The 24,749-nt window shown below is 47.0% G+C and overlaps 9 protein-coding genes across 9 annotated transcripts; 6 read left to right on the top strand and 3 right to left on the bottom strand.

Moving 5' to 3' along the window:
* Positions 1–338: 338 nt before the first annotated feature.
* PEX2_088040 (NACHT nucleoside triphosphatase) lies at positions 339–4,468 on the bottom strand (the record flags this gene model as incomplete). The annotated part of the gene is made up of 3 exons (XM_016746074.1): positions 339–2,369; positions 2,813–4,004; positions 4,059–4,468. 3 exons carry the CDS (start codon positions 4,466–4,468, stop codon positions 339–341), a joined length of 3,633 nt encoding a protein of 1,210 aa, XP_016601679.1.
* A 2,044-nt stretch (positions 4,469–6,512) lies between these two features.
* Positions 6,513–7,679, top strand: PEX2_088030 (uncharacterized protein; the record flags this gene model as incomplete). The annotated part of the gene is made up of 1 exon (XM_016746073.1): positions 6,513–7,679. One exon carries the CDS (start codon positions 6,513–6,515, stop codon positions 7,677–7,679), a length of 1,167 nt encoding a protein of 388 aa, XP_016601678.1.
* Positions 7,680–8,472: 793 nt separating this feature from the next.
* On the top strand, positions 8,473–8,649 carry PEX2_088020 (uncharacterized protein; the record flags this gene model as incomplete). Its single annotated transcript, XM_016746072.1, has 1 exon — positions 8,473–8,649. One exon carries the CDS (start codon positions 8,473–8,475, stop codon positions 8,647–8,649), a length of 177 nt encoding a protein of 58 aa, XP_016601677.1.
* A 2,108-nt stretch (positions 8,650–10,757) lies between these two features.
* PEX2_088010 (NYN domain, limkain-b1-type) lies at positions 10,758–10,916 on the bottom strand (the record flags this gene model as incomplete). The annotated part of the gene is made up of 1 exon (XM_016746071.1): positions 10,758–10,916. The coding sequence occupies one exon, from the start codon at positions 10,914–10,916 to the stop codon at positions 10,758–10,760; it is 159 nt and encodes a 52-aa protein (XP_016601676.1).
* Positions 10,917–11,646: 730 nt separating this feature from the next.
* On the top strand, positions 11,647–12,948 carry PEX2_088000 (metal-dependent hydrolase family protein; the record flags this gene model as incomplete). Its single annotated transcript, XM_016746070.1, has 1 exon — positions 11,647–12,948. The coding sequence occupies one exon, from the start codon at positions 11,647–11,649 to the stop codon at positions 12,946–12,948; it is 1,302 nt and encodes a 433-aa protein (XP_016601675.1).
* Positions 12,949–16,122: 3,174 nt separating this feature from the next.
* PEX2_087990 (serine/threonine-protein phosphatase) lies at positions 16,123–17,271 on the top strand (the record flags this gene model as incomplete). Its single annotated transcript, XM_016746069.1, has 3 exons — positions 16,123–16,138; positions 16,209–16,442; positions 16,553–17,271. The coding sequence occupies 3 exons, from the start codon at positions 16,123–16,125 to the stop codon at positions 17,269–17,271; spliced, it is 969 nt and encodes a 322-aa protein (XP_016601674.1).
* A 350-nt stretch (positions 17,272–17,621) lies between these two features.
* On the bottom strand, positions 17,622–18,379 carry PEX2_087980 (rho GDP-dissociation inhibitor; the record flags this gene model as incomplete). Its single annotated transcript, XM_016746068.1, has 3 exons — positions 17,622–17,752; positions 17,830–18,201; positions 18,286–18,379. The coding sequence occupies 3 exons, from the start codon at positions 18,377–18,379 to the stop codon at positions 17,622–17,624; spliced, it is 597 nt and encodes a 198-aa protein (XP_016601673.1).
* A 1,208-nt stretch (positions 18,380–19,587) lies between these two features.
* Positions 19,588–21,214, top strand: PEX2_087970 (KilA-N domain-containing protein; the record flags this gene model as incomplete). Its single annotated transcript, XM_016746067.1, has 5 exons — positions 19,588–19,648; positions 19,767–19,975; positions 20,042–20,204; positions 20,260–21,136; positions 21,190–21,214. 5 exons carry the CDS (start codon positions 19,588–19,590, stop codon positions 21,212–21,214), a joined length of 1,335 nt encoding a protein of 444 aa, XP_016601672.1.
* Positions 21,215–22,026: 812 nt separating this feature from the next.
* On the top strand, positions 22,027–23,740 carry PEX2_087960 (cleavage polyadenylation factor subunit CLP1; the record flags this gene model as incomplete). Its single annotated transcript, XM_016746066.1, has 2 exons — positions 22,027–22,164; positions 22,217–23,740. The coding sequence occupies 2 exons, from the start codon at positions 22,027–22,029 to the stop codon at positions 23,738–23,740; spliced, it is 1,662 nt and encodes a 553-aa protein (XP_016601671.1).
* Positions 23,741–24,749: the final 1,009 nt, after the last annotated feature.

Here is a 24,749-nt window from a genome sequence, read left to right as displayed (position 1 = left end):
AAAGCAGGCAGCACGGGTTAATACTTTAGATTTGATAAATCTATATTGCGATCCGACGGGTCTAACGAGAGCAGAACGTTTGATAAGCTAAATCATTAGCTACTCGCCTCGGATGAATTCCGCCATAAATTTCTACGTTAAAAACCAAGTTGATTGGAATTAAATGTGAGTTTCGTGTTTTATATATATTCTGTTCTATTCCCTTAGAACAGTAACAAAACACAACTAACGCATAGTGCACTTTTCCTAAGTGCTGCTAGATAGCAGTATCTCTGGACCCTCCCTTTGAAAAGAGGTTGGAAACTATAAGAAAGAATGTGTAGAAAGCTCTTTGACGACTACTTCTCACAAAATTCAATAAATGAAATCCACCCCGATGCGTGTCCCAGGGCAAGAACATTATCTCTAATCGCTGAACAGGTGGGCCGATATTCTGAAGGAAACCACAGTACTCTTTCACCGTTCAGAGTTACCCACCGATTTTCCAGAATCAATATCTCGACATTCGGTCGAGGCAGATTCGAGGCGTTTTTGTAAGACAAGGGCTGTGTATGGGGGGATCCAAGATTGGTGCTTATGTATGAGCCATCTTCAGAAAATACCGCCGATCCAACCGGTCCCTTGAGAGTTTGATGCAAGGCGCCCGATGCCGTATCCCAGAGCTTGACTGTGTTATCAACCGAGCCAGATGCTAGAAATCTCCCGTCGGGGGAGAAGGACACCGATCTAACCCAATTTGAATGACCCTTAAGAGTCTGGTGTAGAGCATATGTGGCGATATTCCAGAGTTTAACCGTGTTATCATCCGAGCCAGACGCTAGAAGTCGCCCGTCGGAGGAGAAAGCCACCGATATAACGCAACCTGAATGACCTTTGAGAGTCTGGTATAGTACGCCCGAGGTCGTATCCCAAAGCTTAACAGTGTTATCATCTGAGCTAGACGCAATAAGACGGCTGTTAGGAGAGAAGGCTACCGCCCAAACCCGATCTGAATGGCCCTTAAGATCCTGGCATAGGGCGCCCGAGGCCGTATCCCAGAGCTTAACAGTGTGATCAACCGAGCCAGACGCGATCGTTCGGCCGTCGGGGGAGAAGGCCACCGACCTAATCCAATCAGAATGACCCTTAAAAGTCTGATTCAGGGCGCCCGAGGCTATATCCCAGAGTTTGACTGTACTGTCAACCGAGCCAGATACTAGAAGTCGCCCATCAGGGGAGAAGGCCAACGATCTAACCCAATCTGAATGACCTCTAGTAGTCTGATGCTGGGGGTTTATAGCGGTATCCCAGAGCTTAACTGTGTTATCAACTGAGCTAGACGCTAGGATCCGGCTGTTGGGGGAGAAGGCGACCGACCTCACAGGATCTGAATGGCCTTTGAGAGTCTGGTGTAGGGCACCTGAGACAATATCCCAGAGCTTTATTGTTTTATCAACTGAGCCAGACGCGAGAAATCGGCCATCATGGGAGAACGACACCGACATTACATGATTTGAATGGCCCTCAAAAGTTCCAGAATGAGGGGAACCCGAGGCCGTATCCCAGAGCCTTATTGTTTGATCAGCTGAGCCAGACGCGAGAAATCGGCCGTCGGGGGAGAACGCCACCGACATAACATGATTTGAATGGCCCTCAAAAGTCCTGGAGTGAAGGGCACCCAAGGCAGTATTCCAGAGTTTGACTGTATTATCATCCGAGCCAGACGCTAGAATTTGCCCATCGGGGGAGAACGCTACCGACCTAATCCAATCTAAATGACCTTTAAGAGTCTGGCATATAGTATTCGTCGCGATATTCCAGAGCTTGACTGTATGATCAACTGAGCCAGATGCTAAAATTCGGTTGTCAGGGGAGAAAGCTACCGACATAACCCGGTCTAAATGGCCCTCGAAAGTCCCAATATATAGGGTGCCTAAGGCTGTATCCCAAAGCTTGACTGTGTTGTCATCTGAGCCTGACGCTAGAAGTTGGCCGTCGGAGGAGAAGGCCACGGACCTTACCCAGCCTAAATGGCCGCTCAGAGTCTGATGTAGGGCGCCTGAGGCCGTATTCCAGAGCTTGACTGTGTTATCATCCGAGCCAGAAGCTAGAAATCGGCCGTCAGGGGAGAAGGCCACAGACGTAACGCGACCTAAATGGCCCTCTAGAGTTTGCAACTCTGCGCTCCAAGTCTCCTCAACCTCTGGCAGCCTACAAATCCAACTAGGAATTTCTTTTTCGAATCTCCTTCGGATCGTTGTCATTTTTGGCGCAAAGACGAGACCAGAGCTGTAAAGCTGGAGGGGAGCGTCATCGGCCATCTGTCTGTTTTTGAGAATAAACCGCTTCGCATCAAGCAGAAACTCGGATATTTCTTGGGATTCGTTGCTCTATCCTGGTCAATGTGAATAATCATATATGGCTTTTTGTAGGAGCTTACAGTTATATGCAACTGCAATCGATCAATGATCCCTACAGTTTCAGATACAAGTCCCAGAATACTCATCGCTTCTACCCAGTGCAAAAAATGCCTTTGGAGAAACAAAAGGGCATTATACAGCATTGATTCCATATCCTTGCTCCGCACCAGATGATGTGCCCAATATCGACAGGAGTATTGGAGCTCTGGAGGCAGATTGTAGTCGATGGCCTGACGACCAATTTCTGCACGTGGTGTTCCGTAGCTCAGTAGCCCACATATATTTCTCCTCAGGCTATCGCACACAAAAAGGCATCTTGTAGCTAATCTTTGGTTTATATCTTTCTCGTCCACCCAAAACTCAGTTTTCTCATGGAGAAGAAAATCCCGGAAGGACCGATGGAAAAGCCTCACTGGCGTGGTCTTATTCTTCGGTACACGCAGGACTGAATGTAGTGGACTCAGCCTGAGGCTGATCAGCTCCTCGGAGAGGCCAATAAGCCTTGAGAGTGTGGTGATTGAGAGTGGGCTCTGAAGGGTCACAATTGCTCCAACCACGACTTGGAATTCCTCAACCAACCGCTTTTTCTGTTTCTCGCTTTGGTTGTTAAGAAATCGTTTAAGGACTGGAATATACGTTGGAGCTAGCTTAGATTCCTCATCTTGGTGCATGAGGATCTCGGTGAGACTTTCCATAGGGTCCCAGTTATCATCACCGAATGTACGGCACACAGTGGCGGCGAAAATAAATAGAGGAACGGATAGTGTAACAAGCGCTCGGATGTCTTTGCTTTTAGGCCAGTCGGTAGGCAACAACCGCTCCTTCTTAATTTGCGAGAGTCGGTGATTTAAGAACAAGGATATGTCGCGTTCTGTTACTGCCTCGGGGATCTCATGAAGAATTAGATCCTGATAGTCCTCGGCTGCGATCTTTAAAAATCCTCGACTCATTGGCACACCAGGCCTGCTGGTCAAAAAAACCCGTAGACATATAGCGTTCGACTTCCCTAATAGTGGGAGTAATTGGAGTATAACTGGTATGTCATTGTCGTCTTCACATTCGTCTAACGCGTCAATCACTATCACCATGGTTGGAATCTGGGTTTTGGACCCTTTCAGACTGAGTACTGGTTGAAGAAGTAGTTTTTCAAATTGCTCCCTTATTGACTTTCCGGCAATATCGGGATCATCGGAGATTGCTTTTTGGATACCGACTTCCAGCTGGGGAATGCGATTATGGGCCATGATTTGTTTTATAATCGTCGGGACGAGCATCTTAGCATTCCCTCGATCGCCTTCGCCTCTCTTGAAGAAGAAACTTGCTCCTAATAACTTGTCTCGGCCGAAAGATTTCGCCACCGTTCGAGAGATTGTCGATTTTCCAGTCCCCGCCATACCGCATAACCAGAAGATGCATCTTCCTCGCAATGATATCGACCATTCAGCAATCTGGTAAAGGACTTCGGACCTAGTGCCTGGAAGACATTCATCTTCATTGCGATTCTCGTATGAATTGTACGCAGCCCCATCCGCAACTGGCAGCTTGTTAAAATCTATCTTTCGGTCGAGTAGGTCGGTAGTCTGAGCCACCTCAGTTACTAGGCCACTGTACAGATGTCAATCAATCGTATGCCATAAAAGGTTTCATCAAAGAACATACCTCTGATAAAGCTCTAAAGATAATGTGAATGATGACTTGTAGCTCTCAAGGTCCTTCAGAAATTTCTCCACTTCGGCGCGTGTCAGGGGCCACATTAGAGCTCGAACCCATAGCTTGCTCATGACTTTCCGCTTGCTCCTTGGATTTATGTTCTTTTCCAACGCTCTAAGGCATTTATTGGCATCATCTACCAGCGCCTGAGAAGTAGGCACGCTCTTACCGCCAGGCCCATGGCGTAGCTCCGTTAGTTTCTCAATGGCTCCCCCAAGGTCTGCGACTTGGTGTTGCAAGGATTTAATTTCATCGCTAGCATCCTTCACCCCCCGAATGTAGCCCCCACAGATATTCACAATACTCCCTGTGAGCTGAATGAGAGCGATAACGCTGGCTGTAGTCGAAAGACCATCCATTTCAAAGTAAAGCAATGAACCTTGGTTTTCTCGGCAGATTAGACTTCAGTCTTGAAACTTGCAAGAGTTTCTTCTTGGGGTGCTTATAAAAGAGGGGTACGCGCCAAGAGTGAGGCAGTAATCCAGAGCGAATTTCTATTGGCCCAAAATAAGCCAATAGTTCCTGCTGCTCGGCCACAGAGGGGAGGTTGGGTTTTGTATGTCGGGGGGTCACGCCTGGCCGTGCAGGTCCCAAAACAATGTAAGAACGGTCGAGATCAAATCGTAATGCGATGCGATGGTCTGAGACCTGCTAGGCCCTGCTAAAAATTGAAGTATGGTATGAGATACTCATGCACTGGTGTCTATATATAAAGCCTCTAGCAAATCTGACCAACACTGATGTCCTGGCGTACTAAATGCACCCCTCCAAAGCTTTGATCTGATAAAGGCAAATGACACTCGGCCAGGGCAAGTGTTAGGGGCTATAGATTAGGCACTGAAAACCAGAAGGGACAAAGTTGTATTGGGAAGAGAGGAGCGAGCTCCCAAACAACTATCTAGCTACGAAGGTCTGTGCCTGAGGGACCAAGGCATCTGCCGTAACAGTACGGAGTACTGCCTCGAAAGGCTACCCACTGGTAGCAAAGAGTTATGAGAAAAACAATACACCTGCGAGAAAAAATCAGTATGGGAGGGGAAGGACACGTCAGCGGTTCAGGGGTGTGCAGGATATTCAGGTGTAGAATAGTGGTGTTCAGGGCATTTAGGTGAATGGGCTGAAGGCGCCAAAGAGTAAGTAGGGCGGCAAAAGGGAATTTCAAATGAATCAGAATAATAAATAAAAAGAAATCAAAAGAAAAAACATACAACAGCGAGGATTCGCTGGTAGTCACTCACAACTACTAGCTCATCAGTGTGCGAGTTCACATTCTATGTGGTCAATACGGAGTAGTTCGGTGGGTGCAGCCCGGGTGAGACATTGATGGGCCGCTTTACACACAACCGGGGTTGACGAGGGTGAATGCGTAATAGAAGGGGGTGAGCATCAAGGTGAGAGCCGGATGGGGGGATACTGCGGGCTGACAAGATCACCGCATAGACCACCCGGCCAGGCTATGTATGCCTGGATCATTGGCTGTGACTGCTGCTAAACTGTGTTTGCCTCACGCCCGCCCCCATCTTTGATGCTGATCACTATACCAGTTTGTGTTAGTGTCATGCAGGGCAGCACCGATATACATAGCACCTGGACAAACACCTGGGAAAACTCAGCCCCCTCGTCCTTTATGCTGGATGGATTTTATTTAGTTCCATCAAATTTCCTCAACCCCTCTATTGATCCTAAACCGAATCAACCCTATCAGAAACTGTATCACTATCAATGGCTTCCCAATATACTAGTCTAAGAAATGGCATCAAAATGAAAAACCGGAGCTGGAGATCCCTTTGCCTGGACACATGGTTTCCAGAAATAGTTGCGACACTATTCAGCATCATATGTTTCATTGCAATATCTTGCATTCTCTTTGCCTATAATCAAGAGATCCGACCGGAACTTCACTACGGCCTATCCTTAAATGCTATTATCTCTGTATTAGCAACAGGCTGCAAATCATCCTTGATCTTTGTGATAGGAGAGGCTATGGGTCAACTAAAATGGACTTGGTTCTACGCAAAGCCTAATAAGCTTCTCGATATACAGACACTTGATAGTGCCAGTCGAGGGCCCCTTGGTTCGATCGCGACCTTGTTCCACAAACCGAGACGATCACTCGCTTCTCTTGGGGCAGCGGTTATTATACTTCTGCTTGTTTTCGATCCGTTTATTCAGCAGATTATTAGCTATCCTACTCGGTTGACCGCTAGGCACGGTGGCATAAATGTTCCAACCACGAAGAAGTTGGACTACTTCGCTCCTGCAATAGACTATTTTTCTGTCTATTCCACAGGATTTTGGTCTGAGGATACTATGCTAAGCCCTAGTTGCCCATTGGGAAATTGTACCTGGACGAAATTCCAATCCAGTGGAATGTGTAGCCAGTGTTCTGATATCACGAAATCTATGGACCTCAAATGCGAAACCACCCAGAGCATCAATAGTTCCTATAGTGAGGGTGAACACTATAAAAATGAGACTGTGACATGCCACCTTGCCCCCCCACAAGGCAAATCAACCCAATTTGACGTAAACTTTTACACGTTATGGGAGGATTCGTCCCCGAACCCGGTGGGCTTGGATTATACAACAAGCGGAATCTCTTGGCATGTCTTTTCGGCCTATGGCCGTAGCCTGCAGTATAGGCGTCAGACCGGCGATGAGCCGTTTACTTGGCCAAGCGACCCACTGATGGTCCTGGGGTATGCTGAGATAGGGTATAATGAAGATTACCTCGACTCGGATCTTAGCGGTGGGATCAGAGTTGATAAGGTGACGGAGTGTAGCCTTGAACTTTGTCACCTCGAATACGAGGTGTCTTTCGGAAATGGCACCCCACATATCAATACCTCAGTCCTGGATTACGGGCAGTTATTCTGGAGAAACAGTTCAGAAGCTAGATCGAAGCAAATGCTCTGTTGGAAGCCGACATCTGGCCCGCCCCCGCCGGATATAATTATTGAGAATGTTACTATCAGTAATGACTCATTTGTCCGGCTAAGTCCAGTTGAAGGTGTCTTTTGTGGTATTGAGGATAATATCATACTAGATGAGAATGTGTTCACAGGATCTACGATCCACGTACACGGTCGGCTTAGGAGTGAGCATGGGTATGGGCAAGATTATGATGTGATGAGGGAGGATAGTGATCGCAACGTTCTTCGTATTGGCTCTGTCGGTCTTGACGTTATCATGTCTAACGTTGCTGGACATATGAATAAGGAAGGATTGGCCCGCAATGGCTCAGATGTGAATGGTATCGCATATGTCACCGAAGTATTCGTGGAGGTGCAGTGGCTCTGGCTGATCCTTCCGATCATACTAGTGGTCTCAGGGACCATTTTTATTGTGATCGTCATTATTGAAAACAGAAAGAATGGCACGAATTTATGGAAGTCGTCTGTGTTGGCTTTTTGCTATCACGGATTACATGATGTTGACAAAGATGATTCCATGGCCGCCAGTGTTATGGAGAGAAAAGCCGAAGAATTGATTGTTCGGCTTCAAGAATCTGAGGATCATGGAGGCTTGGTTCTACGAGAAAAGAAAAATTTGTTGGAAGTTCATGAATAAGCCATTGTTGAGAACTACTAATAATTCATAATTATATGCAACAATAATACCAATCCAGCACAACTAGATTAGAACAAATGACGATATAATTAGCAGATGTAAACTTCTACTAGGTTAAGGGAAGTTTCATCAGATCTTCAAATGGCCCGTATCTTTGTTAGAAGTGGTAGAGTGCAGGAGTAGACTATTTGCTGGGAACCAATGCATCTCTCGCTGTTCCCAATTCTGACCTCACCATATTGTATATCTGCGCTACAGCCTTGGCAGCGGGGCCCGGAAAGAGTAAAACAATCAGGAGGGTAAAAGCTGTTTTCGTGGTCGACTGTACTGTAACACGTTTTGCCCCGACTGGTCGCATTTGCCGCTCTATGTTTTCAAGTAGGATCTGACGACCAGTCAAATTGACGCCAAAAATGGCCGCTTCCGAGGCTGGGAACGGTTCTCTTTCCATCTGTAGTTTTCAATGTTGAGTTGTCAAAGCTAGGGTTCTGAAAAGAATGAAGGGTTATGAATATACACCATTTTCGTCTTCGCCATATTTTTTATTTGCGTGGTTAAATGAATTATATATGTTCGTATCATTTATATTTATAAGATTCATATTCTTTTCGAAATCCTAGTCAAAGCGAGCCGAATCTGCATAGGCTAGTCTTCATGGAGATGAATAAGAACTACCGGAATTATCAAGTGAGCGATTGATTGATTAAAGAAAGATATTTCTAAGTGCACAGGAAGAAAAGGGGTCGTGCTGGGCCGTCCTCATATGTCACACCCCCTTCTTCAACCACCCATCATGCCACCAATATATTCACAAAAGCCCCTAGATGCTGAGCATCAGGAGACCGTATCCAACTTGCTATTCAAGTCTATCGGAATGGCGATTTTAGAAGCATACACGCTGCTGCGGCTTCATTTGATGTGCCGCGCAATACCCTTACACGCAGGCTCAATGGCACACCTTAACGCGTAACAGTACGCGCCAATTCACACAGATTTACCCAATTGGAAGAGGATTCGCTAGTAAATTGGATTAAATCAACTGATACACGTGGATTCGCCCCTCGCCGTACTATGGTAAAAGATATGGCCAATTTGCTGTTAGCAAAGCGTGGAGATGCAACCCCCCTAACAGTTGGGCATACATACATGCTACGTCTTGGCAACCCCAATTTTGGTCAACCGCCATTCTTACTGATGATTACAATACTGCTGTACCCGTGTAATAGGATCCCAGACGCCCCACTTCAAAAGCGCTAAACACGACGTCAGGAACGTCCTAGGGGCTTTGTTGCTCCTGGGACCTCCATTTCAGTTCCCAGCGTACGTTCGGGATCGAGCCAGGAAATGATGTCACTCAGCCTTACTGGTGGACGATTAGTGGGGCTCTGTGGGGATTCAGGAATTCTAATCTAAAGGGACAGTAAACCCTCAAGAATAGGTACAACGGCTTAAATGTTGAACACAGCAACTTTGCGGTACATTTACCCTTACGGACAGTTCTAAAAAGATTATTCTAGAGAATAGCGCAAGTTCACTACTAACGTGGATCAACTCAAGCACAACCAGCTCGGTACAAAGATGCTTCGGCGGAACAGACCGTTGAAATCAGCATGTCCAAAGATGAGGCACAGAATCTGTTGTACTTGAGATACCTGCACGTGGTTTAAGTTAAGTCTAGTAAACGTTAGTCAACGGTTGAATGAGATGGTCGATCCGTCAGGGAAATTTTGAGGTATATGATGAGAAATTAGTTGGCTCAAAATCTTGAGGTTGGCGGATTGTGAGGAAGCTGAGACAGGTTTATCAACTAGATAAAATATATAAATCCTCATCTTACTGACAGAGTGATCTACCTATAAGCCGCAATCTTTTCTGCGGAATGCTTGAATCTACTCACTCACTTCTCCATCGAAGCCTACTCAAAACTGACTATTCAATCAGAACCCATAGTCATCAAGCAATACCTTCACCTATAAATACCCCGTCAGCTGTCCCCGTCAGCTATTAGCTCTCTTGGTATTCTGAAGCACATAACCGTGTAGGTTTTGTCGGTGAGGGCAGCTAATTCATCTCGCGCATAGAACTTATTACTCACAAGAGATTTAAGTGTTCAGGCAGGGAATGTATATATCCTTATTTTCAAGATCTATTAGCGAGTGACTGCGTAACATCTAATCACCAAAGCTTAGAGCCTACAGAAGCGTGTTCAGTAGAACAAACAGAGAATAAGAAAGGTAAGCCTTTTCTTTCTATATATCAGAATCATTTTTCGCTAACTACTAGCTCTGTCGAATAGCTTACTCTCAGCGAGATCATACAATATATCCTTCGCAGCAGGAGGTTTTTAAATCATACTAATCATATCACAATTTGCATCGTCGGCTAAAAGACTATCACATTCACAATACAATATACGCAGATTGTAGGCATATCACAAAGAACGCTTTTCAGGTTTTTCTTAGAATTAGAAATTTGAGGTTTCCGACACTTATCACGTACATAAATTAGCGTAGACAAGCCTTTATAAAGGGACCATCGGCAACATTCAAACAAAGAGGAAGCAGCGATTAGATCACTAAGCTTATAATACCCATAACTGGGGGAATCAAAACCTAGACAATTTTGCGTAAGAAGCTGACAGACATCAGATAGTTTAGCCCACCCATCGTCATCAGAAACTGCTTCTACCGTTATCCGTAACTGACTCTCTATATACCTGATATTTTAGGCTTGCTTCGCTGGCAATTAATTCCCGGACGAAGTCGTTTCATTCGTATGAGGCACAAGTTCCTCAAGATAAACGAGGTTTTCGGTATAAATAGATTTATCGCAAGCAGCAACAAAGGGTTACGGTATCTTCCGCTCTCCAAGTCCGTACACAGTCAGCCCTAACTCCTGAATACGAGCGGCCAACCAAGTAAAATCACTATCGCTTGACACAAGGCAGAATCCGTCATATTGGTTAGAGTATAGGAGATCCATTACATCTATGATCATAGCTGAGTCAGTCGCGTTCTTACCGTGAGTATACGCGAACTGCTGGATTGGTTGAATCGATTGCTCAAGAAGCTTATCCTTTCAGCCCTTCAAATTGGGGCTACTCCAGTCACCATAAGCTCGTTTCGCAAAGGCTGCACCATACTTGGCAATCTCGGAGAGAAGAAGATTGATCGTCGAGAATTGCGCGTTGTCCGCGTCAATTAGAACCGCTAGCTTGGATATGTCGTCACCAGCCATGGGAAATGGAAGTGAATGAAGCATGGAGGTGTTTGAAGCGCGGAGGTTGAATCGCAGTAACACCTTCTTGTAAAGGTTGCTTTGACTCAATTGCATCAAAAAGGTATATCAGGTCATGACGTACGGTTGTGGGCCTGGCGTGCCGAAAGAGGTAAGCGTTTCTCTCTTAACTGCCCTCAGAGATAGGTCGAGGATGATTGGTTTATCACTGGTGGTAATTATAGAACCAGCAATTTATAGTATAAGCTCATCTGGGTACTAACTTGCTGGTTCTATAATTGCCGGCCGTGTGAAGCTTATCAGCCTGAATCTATTTAAATAGGCAAATGATATTCTGTCAAAAATGCGGGGAGAACATCAGAACGCCGAGCAGCGGTTAGTGAGCTTGATCGCCGAAGGACCCAATTGCTTCATGTTGTCTCTTGTCTATGTTGCTTTTAACTGGTTGGATCGGCTAGATCAGCAAACTCCAACGAAACAACAAAGAAATTCAATAAATTTAGCGCAGAACCAGGTGATATCAAAACAGCCAAGGCGGAACGTTGGTCCTATATAAAGATCCCATCTCCCCGGACTCCCCGGACTGCCAGTTAAAAGCTGAGATCTGTGCTTTCATTATTTTTTCCTGCAGTGCCACCATAATACCTGACAGATATCGTTGCCTAGTCGGAGATGAACTGTTTTCATACAAAGTTCCTCAAAGAAAATCAGCAAGGAATATAATGTAAACATGGATATCTCCCGAGTTATCAAACCCTGGAAGCCCAACCCTCAAAGAAATTTGGTCTTTGTAAATGCCACCATTGTTGACCCAGCTGAGGGCAAACTGATCCAGAATGCTACAGTCCACATCTCAGAAGGCAAGATCATTCAAATCATCACAGATGGCTCGACTACCACAACAAATGGCCTCCCCGAAGAAAATGTGATCGACCTGAGCGGAAAATACCTGTGTCCGGGTCTGATCGATTGCCATGTCCACATCGCAGTCGTTCCCGGCGAAGTAAATCTACAGGCCTACAAAGAGATGAGCGAGCAGGTCAGTCTCCTGCGACAGCCATACGTGCTCAAATCCATGCTAGACCGCGGCTTCACATCAATCCGGGACTGCGGCGGCGCAAGCCTCGCGATCAAGGAAGCTGTTGAGGACGGCGTGATCCCGGGTCCACGTCTGTTCATCGCTGGGCACGCACTCTCCCAAACTGGTGGACACGGCGACCTGCGCGGGTCCCACGACACGCAGATCTGCTGCGGCGGTTCTATCTCAGGAATCAGCAGGACTGTCGACAGCCCAGCGGAGTGCTACAGGTATGCACGTGAGGAGCTGCGCCAGGGAGCGGACTTTATCAAGATCATGGGGGGTGGCGGTGTTGCCAGCCCCACGGATCGTATTGAGCATGTGCAGTTCTCAGATGAGGAGATTAGGGCTATTGTCACTGTTGCACGGAACGCAGGTACATATGTCACGAGTCATAGCTACACGCCACGGGCGATTCAGCAGGCTATCAAGCTTGGAGTGCGCGGTATAGAGCATGGTAATCTTATTGATCTTGAGACGGCGGAGATGATGTCTGAAATGGATGTTTTCTTAACTCCGACGCTCATTACGCATGTCATGTCCAAGCAGATGAATTTCCTGTCTGCTGATGGCGCTGCTAAGAATGAGGAGGTTCTTGAGAAGGGATTAGAGACAATGAAGATGGCCGTGGATGCGGGGGTGACCGTCTGCTTTGGGACTGATCTTCTTGGACCAATGCATTTTGCTCAGAGCAAGGAGTTCTCGGTGCGCAGTTCTGTCTTGACTCCATTGCAAATTCTGCGCAGTGCTACTGTCAATGCTGCTCGTCTTGTTATGCAGGAACATAGGTTGGGTCAAGTTCGTGAGGGATTTATGGCAGATTTCTTGATCTTGAAGGGAAATCCGTTAAAGGATATCACTATTCTAGATCGAGTGGAGGAGCACATTCTAGCTGTGATCAAGGATGGGAGGGTTGCCACTTCACGGTGGGACAAAATCAAAGTGGATTGTTGAGGTTTTCATGGAGTAGAGTGTAACTCTCTGTTATGTCAATGATACTAAAGATATATATATGGATACTTAAATGGTGGCTCTCAGTCTGGACGCGCGGCACAGAAGAGAAACGTAACATTGGTATAACCTGGGTTTGGGTTGTCCCCGAAGCTGCTCCGTGGCGTAGGAGAGGGGGGTTAGAGTATCAAATGTCTCATTGTAGAATTCCCACCCTGGGAATATGTTTTCCTCATAGTGAATTGCATTTGGTTCTTCGTGTCTATATTCCATATTCATCAAAGTTATACATAGAAAAGCCCATTTCACAGATTAAGCATTTCTCCGCCTTTTCCTGCCGTTTATCTATACAACTGAGATGAGCAGCAAAATATATAAAAAACAAAGACAATTAAAAAGACGTTCAAAAGGACAACCAAAAATATTAACTAAAAAGATATCACAAGGCCGCAAACGCGGCCGACTATTCTTGTGTAGTTGAACCAGGTGGAGTAGAAGGATTCCAAAATTTATGCTTTTGTGGGGCGCTTCCCCAGCTCCGCCCTAAACCTAAAAAAACACATGGTCTCCTCGGGCATCAAGATCCCCCTATTTCTGATACACCTTCATATTCACCATAACTGTGATGGCTGAAACTATAGGGGTCATCTCGGGTGCCATCACATTTGCAACTGTTGTTATTCAGGTCGGAAATTGCATAGCCATGCTAAAGAATTGTTGGAATCAGTCACGAGATGCCCCTAAAGACCTACGCAAAACAATACAAGAAATCGAGCTTTTCGGCCTTATTCTATCAGACATCGAAGAAGATTTATCACATCAATCAGTGTCATCTGCCCTGAATAACAGCAAACATGGCCAAATATGTTTTGCACTCTGCAAGGAGGCTGCCGAAGACTTGGACATTGTGTGCAATGATCTCATGGGGAATTTAGGTGCTTCTAGTCGCTTGCGCAGGTCATATAAAGCTATGAAAGTGGTGATGCACATCAACAACGTTGAAAAACACAGATCACGCCTACAGAACGTTATACGACTACTCATCTTATCTCAACAATGTTACACGAGGTGTGCCAACCATTTTTTGCCCGTGACAGCAGACGTTGGCCTAATGAATCCAGAGCGCTCATGCAGATTCAGCCGGAATTGATTGCCAGCAGAATAGCACGACGTGAGGCCCATGTTGAAAAACAAGAATTTAGCGTGTCTACCTGTGGTATGATTCTCTGTTGCATCCATGGAGGTTATCCAACTGAAAGGGCTGACATATAATTCAAAAATAGATCCATATGGGGGTAAAGAAAAGCCCAGAGCGTCACAAGCCAAGGCATTTGCATTTTTCTCGAGCAGCAGCTATGCATGGCGTTTCAGTCTACCATCCTGGATGACATCTCAGATCTTAGAAGTGGCTGGTATGAGGGCACCTGGTGGATGGAATTGGATTATGCGAACCTACAGCGAAATCCCATACACTTCAAAAGCGGTTCATTTCACGCGTTGTGGTGATGTCAAAGGTCTTCAGGATCTATTCACATCGGGTAAAGCTTCACCCTTCGATCGAGTTGATTTTAATGGGCACACATTACTTCATGTAAGCATTGTACCCAACAAAGGGATCGTCCTGATATACTAAAAGGTTTCAAGTATGCCAATGGCCGAAATAGAGAAGATGTACTCGAGTTTCTCTTGTCTCAAGGGGCAGACCCATCCATTTCAGGTCTTCATTCTCTGACGCCGCTTCACTGGTTGATATGGTGCCAAGCCGGGGTGAAAAAAGACCAGCCTATGATCCCGTCTATGCGTATCCTACTTCGCTATTCGGAGGATCCTATCTATGAGACTGCGGAAGAAACGATCGGCGGGATTTTATCCGATTTTCATGGCACAGCCGAGGAGTTTCTGTTCTTGCAGCAGCGCTGCTGCCCAAACTTTTATCAATTACCCCAATCAACCCGAATCACAATAGCTACTAGGGGTGCTTCTGTGCCTTTGGATCCTCACGATACCCCTGAGCTAGTCAAAACTATTCTCAGAGAAGACCAATTGAAAGCTGAGAGCCTCCAGTCAATTACTCGATCTCCTGTTAATTCAAGGCAAATTACGTTGGTTTCCTGTGTTGCAAGGAAGATGGGCTGGGTTCATACGTTGCTATATCATAATTCTCAATCGAGGCAAATGCATTTGCACGGAGGATTTGAGTGTGGAAATCAAAAACTCAGGTGCGAATTGTGGAGCGGCCTATTTCGAGAATTTTTGTTAGCTGGGGTAAATCCCCATCATATTGTTGATGGGAAAACTCCATTTCTCGCGTTCCTTCAGGGATATTTTGATCTGCAGGATGGGACACAGGAAGAAAACCAGATCAGTGGCTTAGTCCTTCGAGTTTGGCTGAGAGAACTTGCAGCTGCTGGTGTTGATCTTGTGCGTTTCGGTCAAATGGAGAAGCTCATTTGGACAGACGAAGATGTTCGGAGAGAGTTTCCTTGGCGGTATGATCAATGGACTACGCAACGGGTGATCAGTTTCACTTATGGTCCTTTTCCTGAGGATTGGTGTATATGGCTGTCTGAAGGATCTGATTCATTTGCAGGGGATTTTTGGGACCTGGTTGACCGGCCGGTTAAGTTGATGCCAGGCACATGGCCCGATAATTAATCGTCCGGAATTGCTTTGGATACATCCGTAGTTGAATAATTACTGTAATCTTTATGACAGCAGAGACTTCATTTTTATTGTTTAGGCTGAGAAAGCCATGTCGTAGTAGTTGGCCAGTTGGCCATATATAGCCTTATAATCCAGGCATCCAGGAACAAAGGCGGTGTGGGTCTAACCGCGCTCATGTGCCTGAGCTCATCCCGCAGTTCGGCCCTGATGTCGTCTCGATCTTCAAATTCCTGAGCCTTCCCTCTGCACTGGAAACGAGGATCGGCTGCACTCAGGATGCTTACTGCTAGATTGACTCACCCATCTCTTTTATTGTCGTCTTTTTAGCCTTCTATCTTGACCTCGTCCTCCCTTCCCTCGAATATTACTTTCCTTTAGCTCTCTGCACTCGTCTACCTTGGCACAGGGAACCAAGTACAGGGAGCTCTCCATCATTTAATAAGAAATACCGTTTCCAGAAAGAGTCATTGTCGCTCGTTTGTCTTGAAGTTACTGTATCTGCATCTCGCCACAATGCCTGGTCTACCGAGTATGTACATGGTTTTTTTTATTCCAGGACATGGTTATCTCAGTGGTAATGCTAACCTGTCGCTTCATAGCGAATATCGATCTCGATGAGTGTATCGCCCGGCTCTACCGAAAAGAGCTGCTCGCGGATTCGGTGATCGAAGCGATCTGCCTCAAGGCAAAGGAACTTTTGATGAAGGAAAGCAATGTGGTACATATTGCTGCTCCAGTCACTGTGGTCGGCGATATTCACGGACAATTCTTTGATATGATCGAGATCTTCAAGATCGGTGGCTTCTGTCCGGATACAAATTATTTATTCCTTGGTTAGTCTCACCCGGAGGATGTTCTGATCGGGGAGGAAAGCAGACCTCGGCCTTGAACCTATTTGTTGCCCGCTTTTGTCGTGAGGTGTTGCTGATAAAAGACTCGATAGGTGATTATGTCGACCGCGGCCTATTCAGTGTTGAGACCATCTCACTTCTGGTGTGTCTCAAGCTACGATACCCTCAAAGAGTGCACCTTATCCGAGGTAACCACGAGTCGCGCGGCGTCACCCAATCCTACGGTTTCTACACCGAGTGTGCCCGCAAGTACGGGAACGCCAACGTGTGGCACTACTTCACCGACATGTTCGACTTTTTGACGCTGAGCGTTGTGATTAATGATGAGATATTCTGTGTACATGGCGGCTTGTCACCTTCAATCCACTCAATCGACCAAATCAAAATTATCGACCGTTTCCGCGAGATCCCACACGAAGGTCCCATGGCCGATCTGGTCTGGTCTGACCCCGATACAGAACGTGATGAATTCTCACTTTCACCCCGTGGTGCTGGATACACATTTGGAGCACAGGTTGTGCGGAAGTTCCTAGAGGTGAACAGCATGTCCCACATACTGCGCGCACACCAACTCTGCCAAGAAGGCTACCAGGTTCTTTACGATGATCGCCTGAGCACGGTTTGGAGTGCACCCAACTACTGCTACCGCTGCGGAAACTTGGCTAGTGTGCTAGAAGTGAGCGACACTGGCGAGCGCTTCTTCAATATTTTTGACGCTGCACCTGAAAATGACGCCCACCGCCTTGAACAGCTAGGTCAGCAGCAGCAGATCAAGGATGGCTCTGGCCCAATGGTCGACTACTTCTTGTGAATCTCTGAATCTTCTCATGATACCCATTGGTTACTGTTAATGTTTTGTTTGATGTTAATGTTCATGTATTTCAGTTTCCTTTTTTTTTTTCCAACCCCCCGCACTAGACAGGAGTTCGGGATAAAGCTGTGCATTCACCAACAGCTACATGTGCTATTTGGCATCTGAAATGAAAATACCATACACCAATAATTGAGACTCGGTATGACGCATAAACAATAAAACTGGGGTCCAAAGCATCGGCCCAGTGGGACGCATCTCTAACAGTTTTGTCAAAGAAAGAAACTCATCACGCTTTGAAAACAAACGGCCGCTCAATAACTTAACGAGATAGTGCTCTCAACTCAAGTTTACCAGTCCTTGGCAATGTCAAAAGACCACTCGAACAGCAGGTGAGTGTGCTGGTCGTCATCGATGAACTTCGAAACGGCGTTGTAGTGGCCACGAGCGATCATGCCAGACGGGGCCTCCTCCTCGTTGACTAGAAAGAGGTAATGTTAATAAACGCCAGATTTGAAAACTAAGAGATAGAAGTAGAAGCCAGGTATAAATACTCACATTCCTTGGAATAGTCAACCTTGGAGGTGGTGTTGGGTGCGTAGCTGCCCAACATCTCCTCGTCCTTGCTGACCCGGATTCCCTTACGCTTGACGACCTGCAGGTACTTGAGGCCACTCAGGACTTCATGGTGGACCTGGAAAGTAACCTTGATGTGGAACTTGGAGCCCTCCTTGATCTTGAAAGGCTTATCCTTAAGGCTGTCAACAGAGCCCGGGGAGGAGAGGTCGATGACAACATCCTCACGCCCGTCGACCTGCAGGGCCAGGGACTTGATGATACACTTGCGAGGGTCGTTAGGATCAGCAATGGGTTCACCGGAGTTGAGACCCAAAGAGGCCTTCCAGCGGTTCATAGCTTCATCGTCCTTGTCTATTGCGGGGGAGAGAAAGACAGTTAGCTGGGAAATCACCGTGGGCAAGATATTGCTAAGCAATTGTAATTGACAGAACATACCAAGCTGGTTGTACTCATCGAGGGTCTTCTTCTCTCCGACCTTGAAACCCTCAGTGGCAGTGGAAGCAAGCTCGTCGTCGTGGTGGTCGGCCATTGTTTACAGATTTAGAAGGCGGGGGTGCACAGAACCAAGGATTGGGGTTCGGGTAAGTGATGTCGAGAAAGGGGGGGAATTGGACAATGAGGAAAAAGAAGAGACAAATTTGAAACTCCAAATGATAAAGAAAAATAAAAAGGGCTAAAGCTCGAAGCGTCTCCTGAGACCTTGGTGGGGGTGGAAAGGCGGTGGGAGAGGGGCGAGGCTATTCGGATTCCCACTTCTGTATGCACGTTTACGCACCGTTGATCCTGCACGGTTATAGTGACCAGGTGTTTATATTGCCTACATTATATGCGCCAAGTCTTGCTTTCTACTGGCAATGTGTAGATTGTAGATGTGGAAGATTAAAATGACTCTACACTCTACACTATATAGACCCCAACTATGCCCCAATTTGGGGTATGGGGCTGACGATCATGCAACTAGACGTACGTAGTTGCCCACGTTGATGAGACTTGTAGATTGTAGATTTATTCCCGAAGGTACATATATTAGAATATGTTGTTATATGTACATGGAGTATTGATCGATAAATTTATATATGTTGTATATTGAAAATATATATACCTCCATGTACTCCGTGGGAAAAGGAGGGAGGATTTCAATAACTACTAGTAGTAAGTCAATGCAGTATGGAAATTTGGAAGCCTTGTGCTCCGTATATAACTTGCCATATATGTTGTAGGAACAAATGTCCAGAAACATGTTAATATAGTAGACAAAGACAGACCGTAGGGAAGACGAAGATCAAGTCCAAAGAAGGAAAGTGTTGGCCCGGAATGTTAAGGTCACGGGGCCAACAAATAGAATACAGTGGGGTATATTACATACGCTGTATCAAGGTAATTGGCCAACCACAGCTACCAAATACGACACATGACCACCCATTTACCGGACCTTACCGGAACAAGCCAAGCTTCAGAACGACGCAACGATTATTCGCGACTCGCATCTTCTCATCTCTCCTGATTGTCTTCTTTATCTTGAGATCCTTTTTTTTTTTTTTTTCCTCCTTATCAATCGTAATTTTGGTTGCGCCATTCTCTTTTGCCAAGATACAAGATCTGTTGGTGGTAATATTTGATTCTTTGATTTTTGTCGCTTGACGCGCCTGCTACGTGGCCAACGTTGGCGCATCTTTCCCTCCAGTCACAAAGTCACCCGCAAGATCTTCATTTCCACTTCACTCGACATCCCCCACCATGTCGCGAACACTCCCAAAACAGTTTAATCCACTTATCACGATCGAGGTTGCTCCCACCTGTAAGTGCACACACTGGCGCGTGGTGGCGCGACCGCGCGCATCGGCTATCTACCCGCCTCGTGCTCCCTCAATGCCTCAAGGCTATCGCTGACGATTTCGTGTTATTCTTGATTACAGATGACGAGCTCCTTGCCCGCCGTCGTCTTGGGAAGACCAACCTCTCCGTCAAGCCTGCCCAGATTGGCACCACAAACGCAACCAAGCCCGAGAACCTAGGCGTGTTTGAGTATGCTCACCTCCGTGCTCCGCTGCCCAAGGATCTGGAGGGCTCCGAGATCTTCCCTTCCCACACCTCCCAGCAACACCCAGGAAGTTACTTTTTGATGGTGAGACCTCCTGTTTAATTTGCTTTAGAAGCCACCGATCACTAACTTCGGGCCTCATCATTACAGCGCCGTAGTAAAGATGGCTTTGTTAGCGCGACTGGAATGTTCAAAATTGCTTTCCCATGGGCCAAGGCCGAGGAAGAGAGGACAGAGCGCGAGTATCTGAAGGCTCGCGAGTACACTAGTGAAGAGGAGGTTGCTGGCAACGTGTGGATCTCGCCCACATTTGGTATGTTCTGCCCAGAATATTCTCTCCATCCAACAAATTCTGACTTCATACCTAGCCCTTGAGCTCTCCAAGGAATACCAAATGTATGATTGGGTGCGAGCACTGTTGGACCCAACGGACATAGTTCAAAGTCCTTCCAGTGCAAAGAAGCACGTCACTCCCCCGCCGAAATTCGAAATCCCCTTCGATGAGCCGCCCGTGTCGCAGCGCAACCGCAGAGGTCGGTCCGCTTCTCCAAGCAAGAAGTTGTTGTCTCCTCGGAAGCCCCGCAGCACTCGCATCACCAAAGATGTCACTAGCACTCCGTCCACAACGGCTGCAAACGCTAGCCTTCAGTCGGCATTAGATACAGCTTCAGCCCTCCCGGACACGATTCCTGAGTTGCGAGCTGTGGGCGGCGAAACGGAAGTGACGCCAAGCGGATCTCCCGCAAAGCATATTAGAGCGCGCAAGGTAACGAGATCTGCTACCGCGGAGCCCGAAGAGGAGACGAAGGAAGAGAAGAAGAAGGAAAAGAAGAAGGCCGAGAAGAAAGAGAAGAAGGTAGAGGATATCAAGGAGCAGGAGGAGACAGTTGAGGTATTAGTGGCCGACGATGCCACTGATGCTATCAAGTCCACTCACACTACTGTTTCCCTGGATATGCCTATCAGTCTGCCTGAGGTGCCCTCTGCGGCGGAGACCGAAGAGATGATTGCCCAGGCCAAGGAGATGGTGGAAGAGGCCATCAAGGCGCAAGCCGAAGGCGCTACTGCCGAGTCGACATCTGTTAAGACGACCATCAAGCGCAAGGCCGAGGAGGACGATGACGAAGAGACATCGGCTGAATCTTCCCAACGAGCCAAGAAAGCCAAGGTGCTCGAGAACAAGCTTAAGCAGGAGCGTGTCCGCAACCGCTCTATCTTCGGTGTCTCCGTTGCCTTTGCCCTTGCGTAAGTCACTCTGTGCCACGAAAATTCCGAATCCACGCTAACATCATATATAGGGCTTCCATCCCATACTTTTTCTAAATGGAATGAGGCTTTGCTTGACAAAGCCCAGTCTGTTTTGAAAATTTAGTCTCTTCTTTTCGGTGTGTCTGTCGCTTGCGATAGACCAGCTACCCAAATATTCGCTTCTGATGCCCAATTCCCCTTGTCGTTATCATAAATATATTCCTCGCCGGCGATCCTGAGTGCCCTGTACCTGTTATTGACACCATTTTCTAATATTTTGCCCTCCTCTTCCCCTTCCTCTCCTCGTGTTCTGCACCAGACTTGGTTATTTGGATTGCTTCTTATCTCATTTTATCCCCCTCACCCTTGCTCTCCCCATACAGCTTCCTCCCTCTCCCACCTTCTACTGCCCCACGGCAGCCTTCCAAGTAGTCAAGGACGATTCGCTCAATGACAGTGATATGCTCTGATGTTACCACTTTGTGTTTCTTGTAGGGCTATGATCTGTATATTGATTTAAAACGATCTTGATACAGCTGATATCAAAATCTTTCAAGGTTCTACCTTGTGCTATATTTTATTCCGACGTAGTATCGCTCAAACATTGAATGATGTAGGATGTAGTTCTATTAGGGCATTATGGGATTGTGAATGTTATAGCTACGTTTATTATCCCCTAGATGCACATTGATTTGAGCATATGTCATAGTGCCTTTCTACCATTGTCGCAGGCATTCACACCAACGGGCCAATGACGGCTAAGTAACGGCAATGCAAACATGTAAAACATCCATGCTGAAGCTCCGCACCCCGATAACAATTCCAATGCTTCTTTCACCTATTCAACGTTTGCACATATTTCGAGGTTTCTCATATTGACCGATAACATGTCGCTCCCCGGTCTCGAGCTAACGCAGCCATCGGAGGAAAGATCGCAGGCACCAGCGCCCCCATCGCAGATCAGCCTGACCCCAGGCTCGGAGTGGCGGTTTGAGGTCGCATTTGGACATGTTATCAAAGTAAAGGTATGTCATATTATCTGATATGATTGGGATCCTTCTGATTCAAGTTGTGCAGCTTCTCAATGGAACGGCCGAACTATTCGGAACAGAGCTTGCCGAATCCCAAACCTACACATTCACCGGCACAAAAGCGGCAATCTTCACATGGCATGGCTGTGCACTCGAAGTCACCGCGGTCGAGACAGCATCAACAACCTCTGATGGAGTCACACCGACAGTGGGTCACGGCGCAGGAGGCTGTCAAAGCGAATACACGGCCGAGGAAACGCCAATGGTAGAATATGCCAACGTCCACTTTGCGCTGGAGACAATGCGCGAAGAAGCTCAATCAATAGGCAAGGATGGCCCGCGTGTACTCCTTCTCGGCTCTGAAAATACCGGAAAGACTAGTTTGGCTAAGATCTTGACTGCATATGCGACGAAGATCGGCCGTCAGCCGTTGGTCGTGAACCTCGACCCTACGGAGGGTATGCTTGGTGTCCCTGGTACACTGACCGCAACTGCCTTCCGTACCATCTTAGACGTCGAAGATGGCTGGGGAAGTAGTCCCATGTCCGGGCCCAGCCCTGTACCTGTCAAGCTGCCGCTGGTGTACAGTTACCCGATGCAAAGCCCACTGGATGGCGAAGGTGTCGTGTACCGCCCAGTGGTCTCGCGTCTTGCGCTATCTGTCACGGGCCGGATGGCCGAAGACGAGGATGCGCGTGAAACGGGAATTATCGTCGATACGCCCGGAATCCTTGGCACAGACAAGCCTGGCACCATGGAACTCATTAATCACATTGTCACAGAGTTCTCGATTACAACGATCCTGGTACTGGGTTCGGAGCGCCTGTACAGTACTGTTGCGAGACAATACGACAACAAGCCAACTTCCAGCGCAACAGCCGCTGTATTCGACGAGCACATCTCCGTCGTCAAACTTTCTAAATCGGGTGGTTGTGCTGACCGTGACGATGCCTTCCGCAAGGCAACACGGGAGTCCCAAATCCGTTCCTACTTCTTCGGAAACCCTATCCCCTCTTCCTCGCCATCTTCCGCCATCACACTGTCTCCCCATGCACAGCAACTTGACTTCGCGTCCCTCCCTGTATACAACTACACCGTCTCCTCGGCAGACGACGAAGACGAAGACGAGTACGACCCTTCCCAGCTGGGAACAGGCGACTCCTTCCTCCCCGGCGGTGGCGGCATGGATGACTACACCCCACAAGAAACAAAACAAGACCCAGACCGCGCTGCTCCCCTCCCTGGTGTAGTTGGCTCATTCTCGGAGTCCACTGACAACGCCAATTCCAACGCCAACGCCATCAACGGCAGCAGCGTCCCCCTGAAGAAGGTTCTCCCACCCGCTCCATCTGCCCTGGCAAATACCCTCCTTGCAATCACTCATGCACCTACCACGGCATCCCCCGCTGAAGTCCGTGACGCGAGCATCATGGGCTTCTTGTATGTTGCCGACGTCGATGCGGATAAGGGCAAAATCCGTGTGCTTGCGCCTGTTGGTGGGAGAATGCCTCCACGCGCTATCATATGGGCGAAGCGTTGGCCCGGGGAGTTGGTGGGATTGGTGGGTTAGATATTTCCTTTGCATTGCATTTCTCCCTTGCTTGTATTAGATATTTGCATCTATTCTTCGGATATGGAGTTGGGGATTTAGATTTCACTTAGCATGGGGTTGTGGCTCGTTAATACATACAATCAATCATTCTGCGGGTGTCCATTCAATGTGCATGTAGGTTATAATATCGTACTATAGCATGTCGCTTGCTTGTTGGGTTTTTCTGAACTATCTCCCCTTACGGCTACATATTACTAATTGGAATTATGCGTCGACTGTTCTTTTACCGAAGAGGCGATTCTGTTTACAAGAAGAAATAGCCATTCGAGACGTAGGAATAAGCTAAACAGAACAGACAAGCCGAAGACCTGGCCGAGGGCAGCCGCAGAATATTGATGTCCCTGAACCACAAGGCGTATTCTAATAATAACACCTAACATAGCCATATAGCCAGCTGTAGAATTAGTATTTAATTCCCTCTAAATGAGACTAGCTGCTAACCTAGTTACTAATCTAGTATTGAGGATGAATATTCTTTATAGAGGTATTATCATTACGTATGCATATAAGGTAGGGGAGGATGTACATTATACTCTACGTAGTAATTCCTACGACAATCCCCACTTCTTTTTAGCGCCGCCATCACTATAACGGATAGAGGTCCTTACAACTAGATTACCGAGGTGGTGATCGGCAAAGTCACAAGGTTATCACATATGAGATCGTTTCGAGCGGGGCATTTGATCGGGAAACCTCTAAAGTATGTTTAGACTTCCGCATAACCCAACTTCCAAGGTTTCGACCCAACTTTATGCATAAAATACATAAGTATGCCAAGACTTTCCTAGTTAGTCCTATTTATGCATTAAGTTGGGTCGAAACTGGGTCGAAAGTTGGGTTTCGAGTGGAGACGTATGTGATCAAAATGTTATCTTGTTATCTGAGAGTAGTTCATCGACGCCTTTCATGCTTGCATACAATTATCAGGTCGTGTGGACTCCAAGTAGTTGATCAGTGATGTAATTGC

This window comes from Penicillium expansum (genome assembly GCF_000769745.1).
Source record: "Penicillium expansum strain MD-8 chromosome Unknown contig294, whole genome shotgun sequence".
Taxonomy (NCBI): Eukaryota; Fungi; Ascomycota; class Eurotiomycetes; order Eurotiales; family Aspergillaceae; genus Penicillium; species Penicillium expansum.
The sequence above is the reverse complement of the archived record's forward strand: the minus strand, read 5'-3'. Positions and strand labels throughout refer to the sequence as shown.